The sequence below is a fragment of the Arachis ipaensis genome, chromosome B10, assembly GCF_059453495.1.
Source record: "Arachis ipaensis isolate K30076 ecotype BB chromosome B10, ASM5945349v1, whole genome shotgun sequence".
Taxonomy (NCBI): Eukaryota; Viridiplantae; Streptophyta; class Magnoliopsida; order Fabales; family Fabaceae; genus Arachis; species Arachis ipaensis.
The window spans coordinates 12,179,640-12,201,387 of record NC_142435.1 but is presented as its reverse complement, the minus strand read 5'-3'; the positions used below and the strand labels follow the sequence as shown (position 1 = coordinate 12,201,387).

Genomic DNA, 21,748 nt, shown 5'->3' with positions numbered 1-21,748 from the left:
GTGAGAAAATTGGTGAATGCATTGAGCTTGAGAAATGTTCATTTGAATCTGTGAGTGTGGTATGTGTGGGTGATTGCAAATGATGTGTGGATGGTGTATCATATTGAAAAAGATCAATGCATTGTGGAGTACGAATTGGTACTACAGAAATGTCAGTGCTAGTGGAATGTAAAAATGGAAAATGAGTTTCATAAAAAGTTACATTTCTGGATATGAAAATTTCCTTTGATTTTAAATCAATAAGTCAAAAATCCTTTGTTCCTAATTTAAAACCAAGAAAAGCTATTTTTCTGGTTCTTGGGTTTAATTTTGTTCTTGAATTTGTTATTGTGGAGGCATATGCAAGAGAACCAAATACTCTTAAATATGAAAGGTCAGGTAAGTTACCATACAAAAGCTTGTAAGGACTAGCATTATCCAGGTTAGTGCTGGGCAGCCTATTAATTAGGTGAATGGCGTGAGCAACTGCGTATTGCCAAAAACAATGTGGAATTCCTTATTGAAATAGCAGTGCTCTAGCAACACCTAAAATATGCTGGTATTTTCTCTCTACAATCCCATTTTACTCTGGTGTTTCTACACAAGAAGTTTGGTGTAAAATTCCAGTTGATGCAAAAAAAGATTTTAGAGTGAACTCTAGCCCATTGTCAGTCCTTATACACTTAACTTGTTTTTCAAATTATATTCTGACAAAATTCACAAAATTAATAACCAATTATAATGCTTCAGATTTGGTTTTCATAAAAAAAATCCAAGTGAATTTGCTCTTGCCATCTACCACAGTCAAAAAATACATATGTCCTTCATTGGAAGGGACAGAAATAGGATCCCAAATATCCATATGAACTAAGTCAAAACAATCTTTTATTTTAGTGGTACTAAGATTAAAAGATAATTTCTTTTGTTTTGCAAAATGACATGAATCACAAGGAAGTTTTGAAGCAATACAATCTATAAAAGGATAATACTTCTTCAGAAAAATTAATTTATGCATGGGTATGTGTCCTAATCTAAGATGCCAAATGCTGTTGTGCTCACTGTGTGAAGGTGTGGTGGGATGAGTAGTAGTCGTAGTTGCTGCCAATGAAGCTTGCTTTGTTGGAAGAGGGAAAAAGTGAGAGAATTCTGGTTCTCTACTCATTGTATATAACCCTTTTATACACTCAGCAATGCCAATCATCTTTGATGTGGATCTATCTTGTATCTCACAACACTTATCATTGATTAACAGTTGACAATGTAAGTTTGAGGTTAAATTTGACACAGATATCAGTTTAAAATAAAAAAAGGAATGTATGAAACATTTTTGAGAAAAAAAATTTTAGAGAATGTGATTGTGCCAATGATGGTGCTAACAGTTTTGGTCCCATTTGGCAATATCACATTGATTAGAGCAATATTTTGAAAACTTGCAAAATCTTTTAAGTCAAAAGTCACATGATCTGTTGCACCAGAATCAATGACCGATAGTGCAGATTTTGGAGTGATAATACTCATAATTCTCGCATTAAAATGTAATGCAATGGTTTTACCTGGAGTGGAAGTCTGAATGGAATTAGTCAAAATTTGATTTGCATTATGAGGTTGTTGCTGCACACTTTTGTCTTTGATCAACTCTAACAAGGCAAATCTTTGCTATGAAGTGAACCCAGATCTTGATATTCCAGTGTTTTCTTGAAGACAATTGAGCTGAAATTGTTTGTCACTGAGTATATCATCATGCCCCTCAGTGATCACGTGATTGATGGTGGTGTTATGTTGCTGCCATTGATAGAAATGGGAGGAGTACCCATGCTTCTTATAGCATATATCTTCTGTGTGGCCTTGCTTGTTGCAATGAGAGCAAGCTAATATAGCTCCACGACCTCTACAATGGGAGGATCTGTTTACCATGTTCGCCATTTTGAGAAATCAATGAATCACAGAGTAATAGGGATTCAGATCTTCTTCCTTCCAACTCGTTGATCGGAACAGCTATGTTCACCAAGAAATAATATTGCGAAATAGCCTCTCATCAAACTCTATTGGATGAGTTTAAAGGAAGAGGTAAGAATGGGGGAAAGAAAATGTCGAAAGAAAAATTAGCGATAGAAAGAAAATGGCAAAATTGGATTGATCTCAATTCACAACTCTTTTTTTTTTAATTTGATTCATAGCTTGGTTGCTCTCCATGCTCACCGCACCATGAAGAAAATCTCATGCCCTAAGTTGTTCAAGCTGTGATATTGATGGTTTGATAAACCAGAAGAGATTAAGAGATGGAGAGAAATAAGTTCTTCTCATTGTTGAAGAGAATAAAAAATCCCCTTAGAAAATATTTGTTGAGTTATTACACCTTATATACTATGTACTCTTTATGTACTCTCACTAAAAAAATAATTACAATGGTAAGCCTATTATTGATAAAGAAATAATCTAGGTAACAAAAGCATTTATGCCTTCACATCTTGAAGTAGTCCTGTATCCCGCACAGAAGGTGCCCCTCAGGTAGGCCGTTGCCCAGCTATTATCAAGTAGGCCAAGCGACTCAACCAATGTCTTCCAATACTCTTCAAAGTCGCCAATTTCAAAATTTGCATACAGAGCTTTCTTAAAAACCTTGCGGAATTCTGTGTCCTTAACCCTTTGGACGCAGTTCTTCTCCAGGTGCCACCCGCACAGCCTATGCGTCGCGCTCGGCATCACCTCCGCAATTGCAGCACGCATCGTCTTATCCCCATCCGTCACCACTACACAGGGCTTCTTCTGTCCCATAACATCCAGCAGGTTCAACAACACCCACCGGTAAGTTCTAACCTCTTCATCCTCCAGTAGCGCGAACCCGAATATGCATGTCTGTCTGTGGCGGTTTGAACCAGAGAAAACCACCAGCGGCTTCCTATACTTGTTAGAACGATACGTTGAATCGAATGCTAAGACATCACCAAAGACCTGATAATCTGACATCATCTCACCATCCATCCAAAATAGGCTACCCAAATAATTATCTTCAGTCCGTGTGTAGCATGCGACCATCATCATGTCCGCATTCGCCTTGCCCTCCAAGTAACTGATAGTTGCTGCTGCATCACCATCACATATTCGCACAACCCTTTGCCCATGCACATAATTATACAAATCCTGCTTCGTAAATCGAAGCATGCCATATCCATCAGACTGCCCAGCCATGTAAGCCATTATTTTCGATGTTGCGATCCCAAACTGTTTGAAACTATCCACTTGTGCCTTGTCGCCATCACTCATCTTCCGGTGACTGGGAAGGAGATGTGTGAACATCGCCGGGGCAAGCTCGTGGTTGTGCTCGTCCATGATGGTTCTCACCTTCCAAACGCTGTGTTGCACATCGTAGTAAATCTTCAACTATGCCTTACAATCCGTCCGGCTCTCGAGCCTCTCCTCCCTTACTCGCTCAGGACGGTCGTAGTGCTTGGGATGTCTTGTCCCTTGTCGATAGCAGAAAAAGTCTCTTCTTACCAAAACCCCATTAACCCGAGCTACATCTCTCTTCCGAACTCCAAAACCCCCTGAATCTGGCAAACTCCTTGTACGCAGCATAAGCATCCTCCTCGGTTGCAAACTCTCTGCCCAGGAAGTCATCCACGAAGACTTGCCGGCTTGGCACGCCGCCTGCCTCCTCATTTGCACCGCCAGACCCCCTACAATTGACACCATCACCAAGACCTTTTTCCCTATCTTTGGGACCACCTTGGGGCTCAAAGCCCTCCTCGTCATCGTATTCGTCGTCAGTACCACGATAATGTCCGGAACAATCATCCGAACTGCCCCCATCGGAGTCTTGACCCTTACTGTCGAACATACAGTTGAACTCCATCGGCCACCGCTGTGCAACGTTCTACCCTGAATCCATACAAATCAAAGAAATGCAACTCATGACCGCAGTAGATATACACTAAAAACTTGAACCACAAATAAGGCATACAACCACTACATTGAATCTACTTTAAGATAGAATTCAGCAAGGACTATTTCAAATTGACGAACAGCAACTCATTATAATTCAATACAACGTTAATAACTGGTGAATCTATCGACACATTCATAACAAAAAAAATTAAGGGCATAACTAAACCATCAACAAATTAGCTACCATCAACTCTCTTTCTTAACTGAGTAAATTTAATTCAGTTGTTTCTGGGTTCAATGCAAAACATGGTTCATGGAGGTGTTACCAACCTAACCAAAGCTCATCAATTGTAACTTTTCTTAACTAATAACTTCAACAGAAAGACTAACAAGCTAAAGCCCATCTTCAGCACAAAATGGTTCTCATCACACCTATTAACAAAAGGGTGAAACACCCTCTCCACCTAATTATCACAGGAATTAAAATACTTTAACCAATAACATGTATTACAATATCACTTTCTTTTGAACATCTTACTCTACCTCCTATACAAGCTTCATTCTAAATCCCATACATGGCATGAAACAAAAAATCTAACCTTCCTTATCCTGCCTACCATCCGGTCAGTTCCCAGAGTAATAACCATTTTCAAAACCAAGAATCATCATGTATAAGACCAAACATAATACTCTATAGTTGTTTAGCTCCTAATTACAGTACTTGTTCCTTGTTTTCTTTGCCTCCTCCAACATATTTTTTTCCAAAGAATTACTCTTACAATTAGATTCTAAAATTAATTACCGCCGCATCAAAATATTACTTAACTAATTTTATATCCACTATATTTTCTCACTATACAATCACAGAACAAAAACAATACACCATTCACGTTCTGGATAATCCTATACCATTGCCTATTATTAAATTGCAATTATGGAAGATGAATGAGGATAGGGACCACGTAGCTCCTTACTTACCAGGATGACGAGTCGCTGGCGAAACTGGGGCTTTGCGCAGTGGGCCAGCACCTTCACCGCCTCGAACCACTTTGACCACAGGCTGATCCTACGCGCCACCGACAGGAGCGGCAGCAATAACACCAGCGACGGCGGTCCTCCTCACTGCACCTAGGGATTCCTTCGATGTTATGACATTGTCGAAGCCAAGACCCAAATGCTGGGTTCCAACCTTTTTTGTTTTTTGGCCCCAAACAAAGCCCATCTCGCGAGCCTTCCTCCAACGGAACGCGGGACGATCAAAACCCCGTTCGACTATACCCCACCAAGCCGGCTCCATCGCACCTTCCATGAGCTCACGTCACCTCCATTGCGCCAGCTGTATATTGCAATAAGGAGCCAACACGTGTCGACATGTGAAACTAAGTAAAAATAAATTTGTATATCTATATCAACTTTAATCTGTACACTAGCGCGACCCTAATAATAAATGATAATAGACATAAAAAAGTGAAGATAGTTTTTAAAATTTGAAGATGACAAAAAAGATAAGTAGGTAATTTAAAAATTTAGAATAATTTTTTAAAAATTAACAAAATTAAAAAAATTTAAATATTTTTATTAAATATATTTTATTTTTTATAAATGTAATATTAATTTTATTTTTTTGATGGATAATTTTATTGGCATTTTAAAGATTCGATAGTAATAGTAGGTTTTTCTATTTAAACTAATATTGCCATTCATTCAATCTGACGGACAGATTGTCGTTCTGTTTGCGTAGTGGACTGGTAGTTGACTAGTTGCTGTGAATTGTGAAGGTGCCACAAGTTGAAGGTAGGTGCAACTAACAATATTATATTATATTATATTATATTATATGTATATTAAAATCCGTTGCTATAATTAATTATCAGTATAAAATATAAATATATATATATATATATATATTAAAAATAAATTAAAAATATTAATAAATATTAAAAATAAATTAAAAATATATTTATATAAATATATTAATAATTAATTTTAATATATAAATAATATTTTTGTATTTATTTACATACACGTGAATTATAATGTGTTCTCAAAAGATTATGATATTATCAAATTCAATTCCGACAATTATTTTGAGATACTTTATCAAATGTTATTTATTTTGAGGAGTTGGGATGTTTTATATACGGTTTAACGGTTGTTTCTAATATTTTTGAAATCATAATCACTTAGATAGAGAGTAACGTACTTATTATGTTTATTAATATGATAATATCACAATTATTATCGTTATGCTAGACTATTTATACTATAATAGTTGATGACTATTATATTTTAAAAAAATTTGTTAAAAATAGAATATAATTAGATTTTTAGTTTGATCAATTACAAATCTAATTAAGTTTGTAAAATATTTTATGCATTTTTTATGAATAATTTTTTTTAATTGTTTTATGTATTTTTTATGTGTATTTAAGTGAGATAAGTGATTTATTTTACTTATTGTATGAAAAAAATTAAAAGATTCAACCTAAAATTATTATTAGTGTTATTTCTTTCAGTTTTATCTTTTTGATATAAATTATTAAGAACAAGTTTTTTGAAAGTCTAATAGAAAAAGTCTTTCGACGTCTTAAGTTATTAGGAATAAGTTTTCTAGAGGTTTAATAAGAAGAAATTATATTTTATTATTTTTGCTGTGTCTTTTGTTATTCTTTTTTCTTTTATAATTTGGTATTAGTTATAGATTGTAAGTAAAATTTTTATTTATCTACAATTCTAAAGTTTTTCCTTTAAAGTCAAATTCAAGGAAAAAAAATAAAAAATTTCAAAAAAAAAAAAAAAGAAAAAACACCAAAAAAAAGAAAAAAATTTCAAAAATTAATAGAAGAGACCGTGTTCTTGAAAAATATAATACCAAAAAAAAAAAGAAAATATACAATTAATAAGATTGTTAATTTTCATTTTCAAGTATCTAAAATTTTAGATATTTGTTTTAAATTACTTTAAAAATTATTTTAATGTCAAATTGAAAGTTTCTATCATTAAGATTATCTTAGTTTAGTATCTGTTTTTTCTTTTTTTTTTTTAAAGTACCACTTATTTAAAGCTATTCAATAGTGTAGTTGCTATATTTGATGAATAAGACTAATATTTAAAAAGGGTCCTAAAGTTTTTATGGGGTAATTTTGGATTTGATTAAATCAAGAAATTACAAATAAGGTCGAATTTAACTATTATGCAATAATAAAGTATGATTTGGTCATTAAGGTGGAAAACAGCCCCAACTTATAGCAATTTAGCTATTTTTTAAGTCACCAAACAAAAAATTTGACTCTCTTTAGAAGCTAATTCTATAAGGTTTAAAAATGATAAGACAAAATTCAAAGTTGCTAATTTCAAAAAGAATCAAATAGATTATTATCATTGATAACTGATTACTAATAGATTTTATGAATCCGACATTAATTACCGTCTGAAGCTTTTTGAGGGGCCGATTTTATTTGCTATTACCGTTAGAATAAATTCGATCGGCAAAATTTGCATGCCATTTTAAGTAACACTCTAATAATTTTAAACTAGGCTTACATTTTATTTGGATTATATTGGTTGTTGATACTCAAATTTTACTAAATTTTTAAAATAAAATTTTATGTAAAATAATTTATAAAAAAATAATGAATAAATAATTTTTATTTTTTAAAAGGCATTTAAAAATAGTGAGAACCGTAATCAAAAATAAAAAAAAATGTAACTTTTTTGTTAAAATATGCTTTGCTAAAATAAATTTAAACTCTACACATATGTTAATGTGCAAAGAAATATTACAAAACCCTAAATTTTAAGAAATTTGATTTCTTTCTATGTAAATTTTTTTTTGAATAAATGAGCTTCAACATAAAAAAAAATTATTAAAAAAATATCTATTTAATGTTCTTCACTCACACTAAGTAAAAACTTAGGATTTCAAATCTTAATTTACAAAAAAGGAATGAAGATAAAGAATTTTTTTTGGATTAAAATAAAGCATAAATGACAAAGGAGAATGAGAAATTTTATGAAAATTCAATCCCAAGCAATAGGACGTCATTTTTGAATTTAAAAGACGGAGGTGGAATCGATTTGTCCCAATTATTAACAATATCTACGGAGGTGGAATTCAATTGGTCAATTTCTATTCTTCAAAAAACGCTTTATCTTTCGGTTAAATTGTTGTGGTAAAAAATAAATATTTATTCTATAAATTATAAATTTAATCATAATTAATTTTTCAATTTATTATTTTATTCCTCTCTCCGGTGAATATGATAGGAGTACCGAGTTGGTTTACCCATATAACACCATAATTTAACAAAATCTTCAAAAGAATGGGTTGTTGAAAATTTGGCTCTAGATTCTGACACTTAGTTTGGTTGACTGTACGTTGACACCGAAAGTTTCCTACCCCAATTTCTATGGATCAAAAGTGGACACATCTTATTATCTTGGAGGTTCACTTCTCCATTTGCATTTTGTCCTGGTAAATAATCACAATTCTTGGCATATTATATTCGCATTCAAATCATTTTCACTTTCCTTTATGCTCTTAAATTAGTTCATCAGATAACCTCTTATCTGTAGTTTAATTGTACAGAATTTGCATCAACCTCGTTTCCCAGTGTAAATGGCACCTACAGCTTCATCACCAGATGAACAGGCAAGCCAGTCTAAAATAATGTCTCCAATTTGCCCATTTGTTTCTTCGTTATCTACAGTTTCCATTCTGTTTTCTCTCAAGAATTGATTGTAAAATTGGTTATCAAAATATCTTAGTTTGGGTGCACATTGGACTCTCTTAACTGTTGATTAAGGAAAGATTAACTTCTTCAATTCAGCCACACCCTCAGTTATCGAAATGAAAAATATTTGCGCATCAGCCATTTAATGAAAATTTAGTCAAATCATTTCACCACTGTCAGCTATCAACTTTATGACTTTACATAAAGTTGAGGGCACCTGAATTTTCATCTAAAATAAAATGTTTTTATTTGGCCAAATGTTGGCAAAAAAATAATAAATTTTGTTGGTTTCCTAGCATTTCTCGTATACTTTTTTAAGATTACAGATTAAAATTAGTGATGTGAATGCATGCGATTATTTGGCACTTGACACAGCATGTGGTGGTAACTGGTAAATAACGAAAGGGTTTTTCTGGTTTTGGTGTTAAGGTTGTTATTGGAGAAGAGATGGATCATGTAAGGTTGATCACTTTGAACCGACCTAAGCAATTGAATGCTATCTCACCTGAACTGGTAAGTCACTCCTGTTAACTGTTTTAGTATTTCATGCTTGCTGGCTAAGTTATTTTTCAGCATTTAATTAATTGCTACTGTCTCATTTCATCTCAGGTTTCTCTGCTGGCATCATATTTGGAAAAGTGGGAGATAGATGACAAAGCAGAACTAATCATCATAAAGGTTGTTATTTAGTTTATAATCTTCTGAATTTGTTGGCATAAAATCGTTATTTGTTATGAATCCGCTTTCAGATTGAGTCCTTTTATTATAGCGCGTAAAAAAAAGATGAGAAATGCTAGGGGGCCATCAGAATTTACTGTTTTTTGCCATCACTTAGTCATCAACTCAATTTCTTTAGTCTAGTTTCTTTAGTTTAGTAATCCAACAATTTACTTTATCTCATACTTTTAAACATTGAATTTTAACTGAGGCCAAAAATAATAAATTCTGATGGCTCTCTAGCATTGCTCAAAAAATATTTTAGGCTGCATTTGGATATAGTCTTTGATACAGAGGAAGTGACAAGATATACAAACTCATTTGGTTTGGTTATGGAGATAGGGAAAGAGACACAACTTTTCTGTCCTAGAGATAGAAAAACCATTAGGGTGTGTTTACTGTTTGGAATGCAATGGAATTAGAATTGATTTGATTGCAGAATCAAACTCTTTATTTGGAATCCATGAAAATATGAATTAAATTGATTTGTAAATTCCATGGATTTACATTATAACTAAATTCAAATCCCTTCCTATTTTTATATAATTTGGTTGGAATTGAAATGATTTAGTATGTTAAAAATATAAAAAAATCAATTTTACCCTTCGTATATTAATATAAAAGAGAAGGGTTTGGAGAAGAGAAAAGGTGGTAGAGGTCTAACAGTAGCAGGTGGTGGTTATTGGTAGTGATAAAAATTTGTATGGAAATAAAGGATGAAAATGTAAACTCAAATCATTATATAACTCTCAAATCAAATCAATTTCTATTTTATATAATCAATTCCAAACACAATAATTCATTTCTAATTCAATTTGTTGGAAATCAAATTAAAAAATCAGTTCCAGAAATATTTGGTTCCAAACACACCCTAAAAGTGGGGACAAAAAATATCTATGTTTATGTCTCTTCATCTTTGTATTTCTGCCTTAAGAAAGAAAAGAATAGATGTTATTAACTAAAAAGAGAACTAACATTTTTTATCTCATTTTTTTAGAATAATTAATATGACTAATAAGTAATTATGTTGGTTTAATTGGAACTTATGTATGCTTGGTTCTGCACACTTTTTTTTTCCAGGGTGCTGGTAGGGCTTTTTGTGCCGGAGGTGATTTGAGAGTATTCTATGATGGCAAGAAAAAGAGTATGTACATCATTTTCTATAAAGTTTTAGAGCAATATGATGAAACAAAGTAATAGCAATTGCACTCTTTTAGAAAGGGTAATTTATGTGTATCACCTGAATTGGTCTAAAATCAAGATGTTCCTAATCATTTCCTTAATTTATAATCAATGTGCTTAATTATAACTGGACAAGTATTTGGGACCAGAGGGGGTGAAAAATAAACAAGAGGGAGTGTTTTCCATGATTGTAAATTCTCATTTTGGACAGAGGATTCATGCCTTGAAGTGGTCTATAGATATTATTGGCTTTGCTATCACATTGAGACCTACAAGAAAACTCAGGTTCTGTTTAGGATCTTAATTAATTGCAGTTTCTTGTTTACCAATATGCTTCAGAAAGTGATATTACAATGTCTACAATGTTGTTATTCCTATAACAGGTTGCTCTTGTTCATGGAATTTCAATGGGTGGAGGTGCAGCTTTGATGGTCCCTATGAAGTTCTCAGTTGTTACTGAAAAAACTGTGGGTATTTAGCACTTGCTTGGTTTTGATTAATTCTTTCACAAACAAACGAAAAGTGTATATTATCATGTGTACAAAACTACTTAAACAATCTTATTAGAGATCAGTTTCTGCATAATTTCTGATTAAATTTGTATAGAAAGTGTTATTGGTTTTGATTTTGTGGTGTGTGAAAAACAAATGCTTTGACAGGTTTTTGCCACTCCTGAAGCAAGTTTTGGATTTCATACTGATTGTGGATTCTCTTACCGTCATTCTCGCTTACCGGGTCATTTAGGTAACCACATTTACCTAAGAATTCCTTCTCTTAATGTTTTTTTCCTGTTAAATGATATTAAAGAAAAGAAGAGTGAAACAAGTTAGTAGATCACAGACAAAATTGTAGAGATGATAATGCACAATAAAATTTGTAGGTGAATTCTTGGCACTCACTGGAGCACGGTTGAATGGGAAGGAATTAGTTGCAGCAGGATTGGCAACTCATTTTGTCTCCTCTGAGGTTCGATAATCTCCGACTAAAGTACCGAAACTGACTATAAAAGATTATAACAATCGGTTATATTTTGCTTCCGTTAGGCAATTTAACCAATCGTTAACCGTATATGCGGGATCATTCACTAACGACATATTACTGAGCAGTTAACAATTGGTTAGATTTGTCTAACGGAGGAAATCTTTCATAGTTACAAGTTAGTTTTAATTATTCATAATCAGATTTATGAGTGTGATAATCTTTCATGATCAATTGTACTACTTTAACTATCAATTGTACTAGTTTGTGTTGTAGTTGAACACATTCCAACACTATGCCAAAACTTCAGAAACTTGAATTATTTTATTTCCACTTTCCCTTACCTGATATAATATGTATCTCATTATTGAATATTTTTATACTAAATGAGAGAGAACAAAGTGGGGTAGGGTGAAATACAGCGGATGTTTTGCGAAAAAGTGCTTTATAAGGATCTGCATTCCTACAAATTAAGTATTTTTTTTTTTAATTTATAGTTTGCTACAGCTTAATTGAGGCCTGATTTGGCTATTCAAAGACGAACATTGTTAGATACTATTTTCTAATCAGTAGATATAAAATGGACTTCAAGGGTTAATTTGATAAATAATGATAACATTTTATATGTACCAGAAAATTGTGGAACTTGAGAAGCGCCTGATTAGCCTAAATTCCGGTGATGAGAATGCTGTAAGATCAGTGATTGAAGAATTTTCTTCAGAAGTCAAACCTGATGAAGACAGTATCTTAAACAAGTAATCACTATTTCATCAATGATATCCAAATTTCTTTTCTGATTAACCGAAAATTGCACTGTATTAATGACAGTATTTGGAGATTTTCAGGCAGTCAGTAATTGATGAATGCTTCTCTAAAAATTCCATTGAAGAAATTATAAAATCTTTGGTAAGTTTCTTACAAGTTCCTTGCATTATTTTCTTATTTCGCTCATGTCCTCTTTCGGCTACATATGATATGACTGTATGCTTTTCATCTAAAGGAAGCTGAAGCACAAAAAGAAGGAAATGAATGGATAGCTACAGTTTTGAAAGGAATGAAAAGAACATCACCGACCGCATTGAAAATAGTATTAAGATCGGTAAGGACTTCGTGATATATATTTCCCATGATCCAAGACTGGATTCTAGGACTCCATTCATTTCATTAATTTTTGGGCCTATAAAATTCATGCTTAATGAAGCAGAAGAATATTTTAAGTTTTTCTTTGTATTTAAAAGCTACAATGTTTTTTATGCTAGTTTTCCAAATTACTCCCTTTTGGAATTTAAATGAGATTAACGAGGACAAAACACAGAAATAATCCCAAGCCTTTGGACGTTATGTGAATGAATCAAGAAAATAAGTTCTACATGCTACTTCTAGAATTTCGTGTTGCTCGAATTGCAGTTAAGCAGCATCTTGAATATATGTGCAGGTTCGCGAAGGAAGGAATGAAACACTGTCCGAATGTCTAAAAAGGGAATTTAGATTAACAATGAATATACTAAGAAGTACAATATCTGAGGATATGTATGAGGTAATTGTAGTATGCTTATTGAATTTCAGAACAAGTTTTTTAGACACAAAAGAGGCTGCTCAGTTTTACTTTTTGATGTCATCTGTACTAAAATCTGAGGCAAAATTTTCTGTCTTTTGATGAGAAGGGTATTAGAGCTCTCACAGTAGATAAGGATAATGCTCCAAAGGTATTCTTTCTCTTTCTCTCTTTTGTTCTAAATATGCATGCCCCAAGATTAATGACTTCTTTTCCACATTTTATTAAATTCTTCTAATCTTAAATAGTCTTATCCTAAACTAGCTAGCTTAACTATTCAACCCACATCAAAGAACATTTCTTGTAACAAACAAAAATTGCTTCCAAAACACGAATTTGGATCCTCTAAAGTAAAAGGAGTTTTACCATTGGATGCTGCATAACATTAAAAATGGAAATTGTTTTGCATTTTATTGATCCTGGTGAAATCCTTTACTTTACTAGGAACTACTGTCCATGTTTGGATGGCAAATACACATTTACATATGCATCAAAATCAAGTTAAGAAATGGAAATTATGTCCAAGAAAACCATGGACATGGTATGATTTACATAACAAGTCTTGAATGTTGTGTAAATTACAAGACTTGCTTTTAAATCTGTCATTACAAGGGATCTGTTTTAAATGTGCTTTTTTCTCTTTTCTTTTCTCTTTTCTCTAATTATGAAAAAAAAAAAAAAGGATCTTGTCTATAAACTTGTTTTCAATTTAAAAGATGAGAAATAAAAGGCATTGTTCTTTTTCTCTTTCACTAATACTAATTACTAAGTAACATTATCAGTGGGATCCTCCGTCGCTAGACAAAGTAGATGATCGAAAGTTGGACTTGGTTTTCCAACCATTTGAAAAGAATTTGGAGTTGCAGATTCCAGAAAGTGAGGCGTGCAGGTATGGTTTCTACTTGAATTTTGATTGATTGATTAAGAACTACAGTACGAATGATTATGAATTTATGATGCTAATAAAGTTACCATGAAAGACAGAAATGAGAAATCTAAACTTGCCCATGAACAAATTAAGTCTTTTTTGTGGAGGGGCGGGATATTGGTTATAATTAAGTCACTACCCTTTAAAAGTTTTTAATTAGGTCTCTACACTACTTTTAAATTTATAATGATGTAATCATCATTATCGTTCTAAAAACATTTAACTTAACGGAATATGCTAAGGTATATTCGCTACTAAAGACAAACATGTTTTTGTAAGGTCTACTATTAAAAATGATATAATTACAATTTTAAAACTAGTGTAAGGACTTAATTGAAAATTTTTAAAATGTAGGGACTTTAATTATAAATTTGGAAATACTATAAAGACTACTGGAGTAATTTAACTGTTTTTTTATAAGTAATTTGGTTGAGAAAATTATCTAATCAAGTTTTGTTAAACCAATATTTTATTTATTTATTTATTTATTATTATTATTATTATTAAGTTAAACCAAATTCATTAGTAAAACCAAAATCTCTTGTGTGTATTCCAAACAGGTGGGCCGGTAAATATGAGAATTCAGCTTATGCGGTTCCAAATTGAGCAATATAAAAAGGCTTGGGTGTTGCTTGTCTCTGAGTTGGATGCTACTTCTTTAAATACTACTCCAAAAGATTGTCATGATTTTTTCTACCTGCTTAGCTTGGATACAAATAAACTACTGTTTGATGTGATGAATAGATTATTATTATTATTATTATTATTATTATTATTATTATTATTTCAAGAAAAAAGGATCAATGGAGTTTTATGAAGAACTTTTCTTTCTTGTTAATACAATTTTGGGAGAGTAGTGATGACAAAATATACAACATGAAATAAAATAAGAGGAAGAGTAGTGAGGTCAAATTTAATAATATAATAAGGGCAATTATACATAATTTTTATGTAGTGCTTAAATACTTTCAAATTTTAATAGGCCTTTGGCCTCACAACTATATGAGTGAATCCGTTCTTGCCGCATGACTAAAATGGAGTTCTAGCATCTTAAAAGTTTTGTATAATGGCAACTGTTGGCGAAAATGTTGATGTTTTTTTAGTATTAACTAGTTTTATTGATTTTTGCAGAGATTTAATTCTTGTGTCCATTCAGTAATTATGTTTATGCTCATACTCCAAACATCAAATAATCAGGTATTTTCCAAATGTGTTAAAGCAATATAGATGCGAGTAATTAATAAATCAACTCGCACAAGTTGATGTTGGTAACCGCCTTCATGTATTACACACAACAAAAATCTAGAAAGCAAGAAAAGAAACTTCAATAAAAGTCAAATTTGTTAGATTGAATACAGGTGCTAGGAGAGTCTTTGCACATAGTCAAATTGAATTAGAATAGCCAACTAATACAAGTTGAAAAGTGTAAGAAACTTACAAAGCAGATTTTTTTTTTTGCAGCCATTGCCAATATATCACTATATAATAAGAATATTTAAACACTAGTTTTAAGTTTTTCTTGTCAAGTAATATATGTTCAATGAATGAAAAATGCCTTGAATTAGTATTAGAAAGTCTCCTCTATTTTTTTCTTATGTGTATGGGTAAGTTTAAGAGAAAAAGAAGATAGTGTTATTTATGTTAGTGAGTTATCATGGGCTAATTAATTGTGGTTGTTAGACTCTCATTTGATATCATAATTAGTTTAATCTAGCGCCAATCATTTGAGTGTCTGTAAAGTGTGGGATAGTTATCATATAATTGTTTGTTCATATAAAGTTAGTATGTGAAACACTTTTAATATTGTGTAGTCTGATCTCAAATTACATGAAAAATGTGATTATAATTATTGAGAAATTTTGATATCTACCCATTTAAAAGTTCAAAATCTATGAAACTTTATTGAATCGGGTTTATCCTTATCTTCCCTCTCTTCAACGCTGATTTTTCTCACTTTTACTACTTTCATTTTTATCTCATCATCACAAATATTTACTAAGTTACTAAGAGTGAAGAAAGAAAAGAAACAGAAAGAGAAAGAGGTAGCCAAAGTTATAAGAGAGAAATAATAGAGAAGCAAACAAATTTTGAGTTTATCCAACTTCATCTCCAATCTTTACTAGAATAAGACCTCATCTTAAAAAACCAACCAAACCAAACAACTCGTCTCTATTAGGATTTGGTTGAATTAGTCCCACATTGCTTAGGATAGCAAATGGAGTGGGTGGCCTAGGCTATAAATATGAGGCTAAGTTCTCCATTTGTTTTTGCACCAGTCAGAAACACTTTAAGCTTGTATCTGATTGTTCTTTTTCTCTGTACTCTTTGATTAGAGAGTGTTGTGAGGTGTAGTTAGATATTTGCTTTGAGAGAGTGTGGGTGTACTGGGGTACCGGTGTTAGAGAGAAAGAAGTCTATGTGTTGTAACAATTTTCACACAGTGATATTCTCTGGTTGTCATTTGACAACGGCCGTGGTTTTTTCTCCAGTAATTGGAATTTTCACGTTAAATTCTTGTGTTGTGATTGTGTCTATTTTATTTCTCTGTCAAATATGTTTTCTCAAGAGGGAATGGTGTCTTATTCCCAACAAGTGGTATCAGAGCTTCGGTTCAGTGGGATTTATTCTTAGTATGCTTTGTGGTTGCAGCCTAGTTTGACCTTCCACATCAGAAAAGAATTTTGTCCTGTGGCTTGAGGTTGATCTTTGGTTGCTGTTGTTGTTGCTGGAAGGTAGTGTGATACTGTGAGAGTGTTGTCTGGAAAGGTTCTGGCTAAGGAAAGACTTGGTATTTAAGTGTGTCCATTGTGACCCACCTCTCTTTCCTGGGGACCCTTCCTAGTGCACGGTCTACAGTTGAGTTATACTATTCCAGTATACGGTTGCAACAATGTCAGGATATTCAAGTGCTGTGAAGCTTGAAATAGAGAAATTTGATGGAAGAATCAATTTTGGCTTATGGCAAATACAAGTCAAGGATGTGTTGATACAATCAGGTTTGCACAAGGCGTTGAAGGAGAAGATCTCTGGTATGAAGGATGAAGAATGGGAGGAACTAGATTTGAGAGCTGCAAGTGCTATTCGCCTGTGTTTGGCTAAGAATGTTCTTGCAAATGTGCAAGGAATGAAAACAGCCAAGGAACTTTGGGATAAACTCGAAGGGTTGTATCAGGCAAAGGGCATCTCAAATCGGTTGTTATTGAAGGAGCAGTTCCATAATCTACGCATGGATCACAATGTGAAAATCTCCGACCATCTTAGTGCTATCAATGGTATTGTCTCTGAATTAGAGGCAATTGGAGTAAAAATTGATGATGAAGATAAGACACTGAGGCTCATATTGTCTCTTCCCTCTTCCTATGAATATATCAAACCTGTTTTAATGTATGGGAAGGAAACTCTGAATTTTGAAGAAGTTGCCAATAAGCTCATTGCTGAAGAAAGAAGAATGAAAAATGAGGGTAACACTTCATCAGATTTGGCGCTTGTAGCTAGAAGTGACAATTATGGAAAAGAAAATCGTGGAAGGAGTGTAACATGCTGGAAATGTGGAAAGCCTGGGCATGTAAAGAGAAATTGTCCAGGTAATGCGGTTTCAGAAAAAGACTCTCAATCTGATACTTGCAATATTGCTCTCTCTATGAGAGAAGATGATGTTCTCTAGAAGACAAGAAGTATCCTCATGGTATTGCCGCACTGCCATGGATAAGGATAAGTTGTGGCAATCGGGTCCACAATTGCACACGGGCATTGGTTGGCGTTGAGATGCAAGGTGTGTGGCGGAGTTAGGTCGATGGCTGAAGAACTTCCAGGAAAAGCCAATTTGGAAGTTGCACCATGAATTTTCAGCAAGGTTTCGCTCTATACCAAGGCGAAATGCTTGGAGTGGTCTAATTCCAAGTGAGTATACTTTCATGGTGGAGTATGATAGTTCTTTGAACTATGATTGTCGGTATAGATAATGGCAGCAAAGAATTGTCGGTGTTGACAATGGAAGCTGAAGATGTGTGACTATTTCAATCAAGGTGGGGATTGTTAGGATTTGGTTGAATTAGTCCCACATTACTTAGGATAGCAAATGGAGTGGGTGGCTTAAGCTATAAATATGAGGCTAAGTTCTCCATTTGTTTTTGCACCAGTCAAAAACACTTTAAACTTGTATCTGATTGTTCTTTTTATCTGTACTCTTTGTTTAGAGAGTGTTGTGAGGTGTAGTTAGATATTTGCTTTGAGAGAGTGTGGGTGTACTGGGGTGCCGGTGTTAGAGAAAAAGAAGTCTATGTGCTGTAACAATTTTCACATAGTGATATTCTCTGGTTGTCATTTGACAACGGCCGTAGTTTTTTCTCCGGTGATTGGAGTTTCCATGTTAAATTCTTGTGTTGTGATTGTGTCTATTTTATTTCTCTGTCAAAGGTGTTTTCTCAAGGGGGAATGGTGTCTTATTCCCAACAGTCTCGTCTTCTCCATTCTCATATCAAAATTTTAAAGGTTGGTGAAGAAAATTTCTCTTTTCTTTTCTTCATAAATTCGATTATCCATGTCACTCTATGGAATTATGTTTGTTTTTTTTTCTTATATATAAAATCATCTCTAAGAGCTTCTAAAAGAGTAAAAAGAACATCAATCTTAAGCTCAAGGTGAGAAGAATTTCTTTTTCTCTTTCTTTCCTATTCAGTCACATTTTCCTAAGGAACAAGAAATTGTTGTTGATGTTGTTTGTTCATGATACAAATCTTAGGAACCTCAAAAAAATTTCACACCAAATTTCAATCTCTAAAGGGTGAGAAATCTTTCTCTTTTCCCTCCATGACCATTCGGCCATAAGGCTTTATAGTGATTAAAAGTCGTGTTGATTTTCATTTAAGAGGTTTTGGTGACCACAAGGATTAAAGTGATTTGGAAGAATTAACAAGGTGAGGGTTAGAATAGTTAGAATGACCCATATATGATTAATACACTCTTATTGATGTTTTCATGATGATTTGATGATTATTGATGACTATGAATATTTATATGGTGACTTCTGTGGTGGCTTGTTGTTTGGTGGCTAAGAGTGACTTTCTTTTGACTATCCAATGATATAGGGGCACATGTACAGTAGACAGTCAAACAAAAGAGTGCATCAACTTTTAGCCAAAACTAGCAATGAGTGCTAACTGCTAAGTGCGGGAACATTAAATATTTACTCCAGGGACATGAGCGGGATTTTGATATAGGTCAAAGTTTGGGTACAAAAAAATATAGTTGAAAAATTAGCTGGATATCCAAAAAATTCTTTATAGCCCAAAAGAAGAGGCAAATTATGAATTCCGTTGTAGACGAAATCAAAAAACGAGGATAAAAGTGATTCTTATATGTCTGATTTAAAAAGAAAAGGAAAAAGAAAAGAAAAAAAAATCATTCAATAAATTTTTGTTATGTTAAATTAGGATAAGCTTTAAGAATGATATCCCATTATTGACTTGCTGACTCAAATTAATTATAGATTCTGTGCAGCATGATTAAGGTATGAAATGAAAACCATAAAAAAAGTTTGAGAATAAAATTTAGTTATATTAATTTAAGTAATTAGATTCAATTGAAAAAAAATAATTCATTGTTGTAATTTTAAAATTTAAAGTATTTTTTTGAGAATAAGAATTTGTTTATTGTATTAGAAGCTAAAACTTGAGTGAGAAAAAATTTAAAAGAACCTTTCGTTGCTTTTAAAGAGACAAATTACGTAGCAGTATTAATTATATCAATAATATTTAGAAAACAATAAAAATTAGTTTAATATAAATAATTATAGATTATTTTATTTAATATTTATTAATTATTATTAAAATAATTATATAATTTAAATATAACAAATATGTAATTATAGATGTATAATAAAATAATTGATTAAATTAAAGTTTTCTAATATTAAAGATTTTTTGTTATCATAAAGTATAAGTAATCTTAAATTTTAATTTAATTGGTTTGAAAATTTTGTTTTTGTAAATTTCAATAATCAAGACTTTTCAGACAATACGCACGCTTTTGGTTTTAGCCAATATTTCATTATTGCAAAAGCGTGCGCATTGTCCGAAGTGTCTTGATTATTATTGAATTTTACAAATATAAATTTTTTAAACCAATTAAATTAAAATTTAAGATTATTTATGGTTTATGATAACAAAAAATTTTAATATTAAAAAATTTTAATTTAATCAATTATTTTATTATACATCTATAAATATATATTTATTACATTTAAAATTATATCATTATTTTAATAATTATTATTAAATATTAAATAAAATAATTTATAAATTAGACTACATCCAACAAGTTTTTCAATTATATGTTTTTGTCCGACTCAAACTTTGGCCCATGTCAAATTTTTGGAACCCAAAGTCTCACCTATGCCCCTGCAGTAAACTATTAATGTTACTCTACTTAGCACTAACTGCTAGTTTTGACCGAAAGTTAGTGCACTCTTTCATTTGATTGCTTGCTGCACGTGTCTCTATACCATTGGATGGTCAAAAGAAAGCCACCCTTAGTCATTGAACAACAAGTCACCGCAGAACTCACCTATTTATATTTATGTTGATAATTGAATGATGAATGAGTCATTGATATCCTTTATAAGTACTTAGTATGAATTTTGGATGTGTATATATATATATATATATATATATATATATATATATATATATATGGTAATGAAGCTCTTGGGGCTAAATTATAATTTTATAAAAATTAGAAATCAAGTAAAAAAAACTGAAAAAGTGATGTTCATTAAAGTTAAGTGTGTAAAAGTTTGAAAGAATTCAAGAAAAGTGAGTAAAAGAGCCTAAAAGTGTCATAAACAAAAGATTTTGAGAAATATAAAATTTGTATGATGCACCAAATATGATCATTAGGTAATTTAGAGTAAAGAGTGGGTTAAAAGTGTAAATAATAAGAGATTAGGTATAAAAATAAAAAGATGAATATAGATTCGGGTAAAACCATAATTATATGAAAGATTCAAGTAAAAAATATAATTAAGATAAAATTTTGGGTATAAATAATAATTTTAGTAAAATTTAGGGATAAACTTATAAATATAATAAAATACTAGGATAAAGATAAAAGAATAAGGGTAAAATAATAATTTAGACTAATAAAGGATAAATTTATCATTAAAGAAAAGATTTAAGGGTAAATTAGTAACTTAGAAGGTATAAGGGGTAAAATTATTCTTTTAGCAAAAGATAAGGTTAAAATAAGTAAATCTAAAAACAAAGGAGTAGAATAGTTATTTCAGTAAAATATAAAGTTAAAATAGTAAAAATAAAAGTACTAAGGGTAAAATAGTAATTCTAAAAAAATGTGAGGATAATATAGTAAGAATTGAATGTTAAAGAGCAAAATACCAAGGGTAAAAAGATAAATATGAAGAAAAATGGCATAAAAATCTTTTAAGAAATATTAAAGGACAAAAATCAATATGTAAAAGACTAAGGATAAAAGGTTTCTTTAGAGATAAAAAGGACATTGTTGATTGTTATATGAAATGATTAAGGAAAAAAGGATCACTTAGAGAAGAAAATAGAAAGTTAAACAGAAATGCCTTAAGAAATTATAAAACAAAATTATAAAGTCCCAAGATGCTTATGAACTTATAACGCTTAGGAGTGGAGGTTTCATCATGCCTAGCCAGTATTGGATGATGTGGGGATACTCACCTGTATGTTGAAAACCGTTTCTTAACTGGGAGCTTATTGTGGTGTCAAGCTCTAAGATGATTGACAAATGTCCTGAATGTACATGATT

General features: G+C 31.9%; 2 protein-coding genes and 1 pseudogene across 4 annotated transcripts; 1 reads left to right on the top strand and 2 right to left on the bottom strand.

Moving 5' to 3' along the window:
- Positions 1–2,415: 2,415 nt before the first annotated feature.
- On the bottom strand, positions 2,416–3,309 carry LOC107620130 (protein FAR1-RELATED SEQUENCE 5-like). The gene has a single exon (XM_016322344.1). The coding sequence runs from the start codon at positions 3,307–3,309 to the stop codon at positions 2,416–2,418; it is 894 nt and encodes a 297-aa protein (XP_016177830.1).
- Positions 3,310–3,409: 100 nt separating this feature from the next.
- Positions 3,410–5,161, bottom strand: LOC148579162 (uncharacterized; annotated as a pseudogene).
- A 3,048-nt stretch (positions 5,162–8,209) lies between these two features.
- On the top strand, positions 8,210–14,778 carry LOC107623621 (3-hydroxyisobutyryl-CoA hydrolase-like protein 5). 3 transcript variants are annotated; one of them, XM_016325957.3, is made up of 16 exons: positions 8,210–8,338; positions 8,453–8,515; positions 9,027–9,110; positions 9,207–9,275; positions 10,395–10,458; positions 10,708–10,781; positions 10,880–10,963; positions 11,156–11,240; positions 11,377–11,462; positions 12,108–12,229; positions 12,320–12,380; positions 12,475–12,573; positions 12,910–13,011; positions 13,139–13,180; positions 13,812–13,918; positions 14,518–14,778. In XM_016325957.3, the coding sequence occupies exons 2-16, from the start codon at positions 8,483–8,485 to the stop codon at positions 14,561–14,563; spliced, it is 1,158 nt and encodes a 385-aa protein (XP_016181443.1). In that variant the 5' UTR covers positions 8,210–8,338; positions 8,453–8,482; the 3' UTR covers positions 14,564–14,778. The 3 variants fall into 3 exon arrangements, with proteins under 3 accessions (XP_016181443.1, XP_016181442.1, XP_016181441.1); XM_016325956.3 differs by having other exon boundaries at positions 8,440–8,515; XM_016325955.3 differs by lacking the exon at positions 8,210–8,338 and having other exon boundaries at positions 8,346–8,515.
- The last annotated feature ends 6,970 nt before the right edge of the window (positions 14,779–21,748 follow it).

Excerpts from the sequence above, each read along its gene's own strand:
- LOC107620130 (XM_016322344.1), bottom strand. The coding sequence starts at position 3,309 with ATGGACGAGCACAACCACGAGCTTGCCCCGGCGATGTTCACACATCTC.
- LOC107623621 (XM_016325957.3), top strand. The coding sequence starts at position 8,483 with ATGGCACCTACAGCTTCATCACCAGATGAACAG. Across the intron at positions 11,241-11,376 it reads TCGCTTACCGGGTCATTTAG|GTGAATTCTTGGCACTCACT; the intron begins GTAACCACATTT and ends TAAAATTTGTAG. Across the intron at positions 13,181-13,811 it reads ATAAGGATAATGCTCCAAAG|TGGGATCCTCCGTCGCTAGA; the intron begins GTATTCTTTCTC and ends TAACATTATCAG.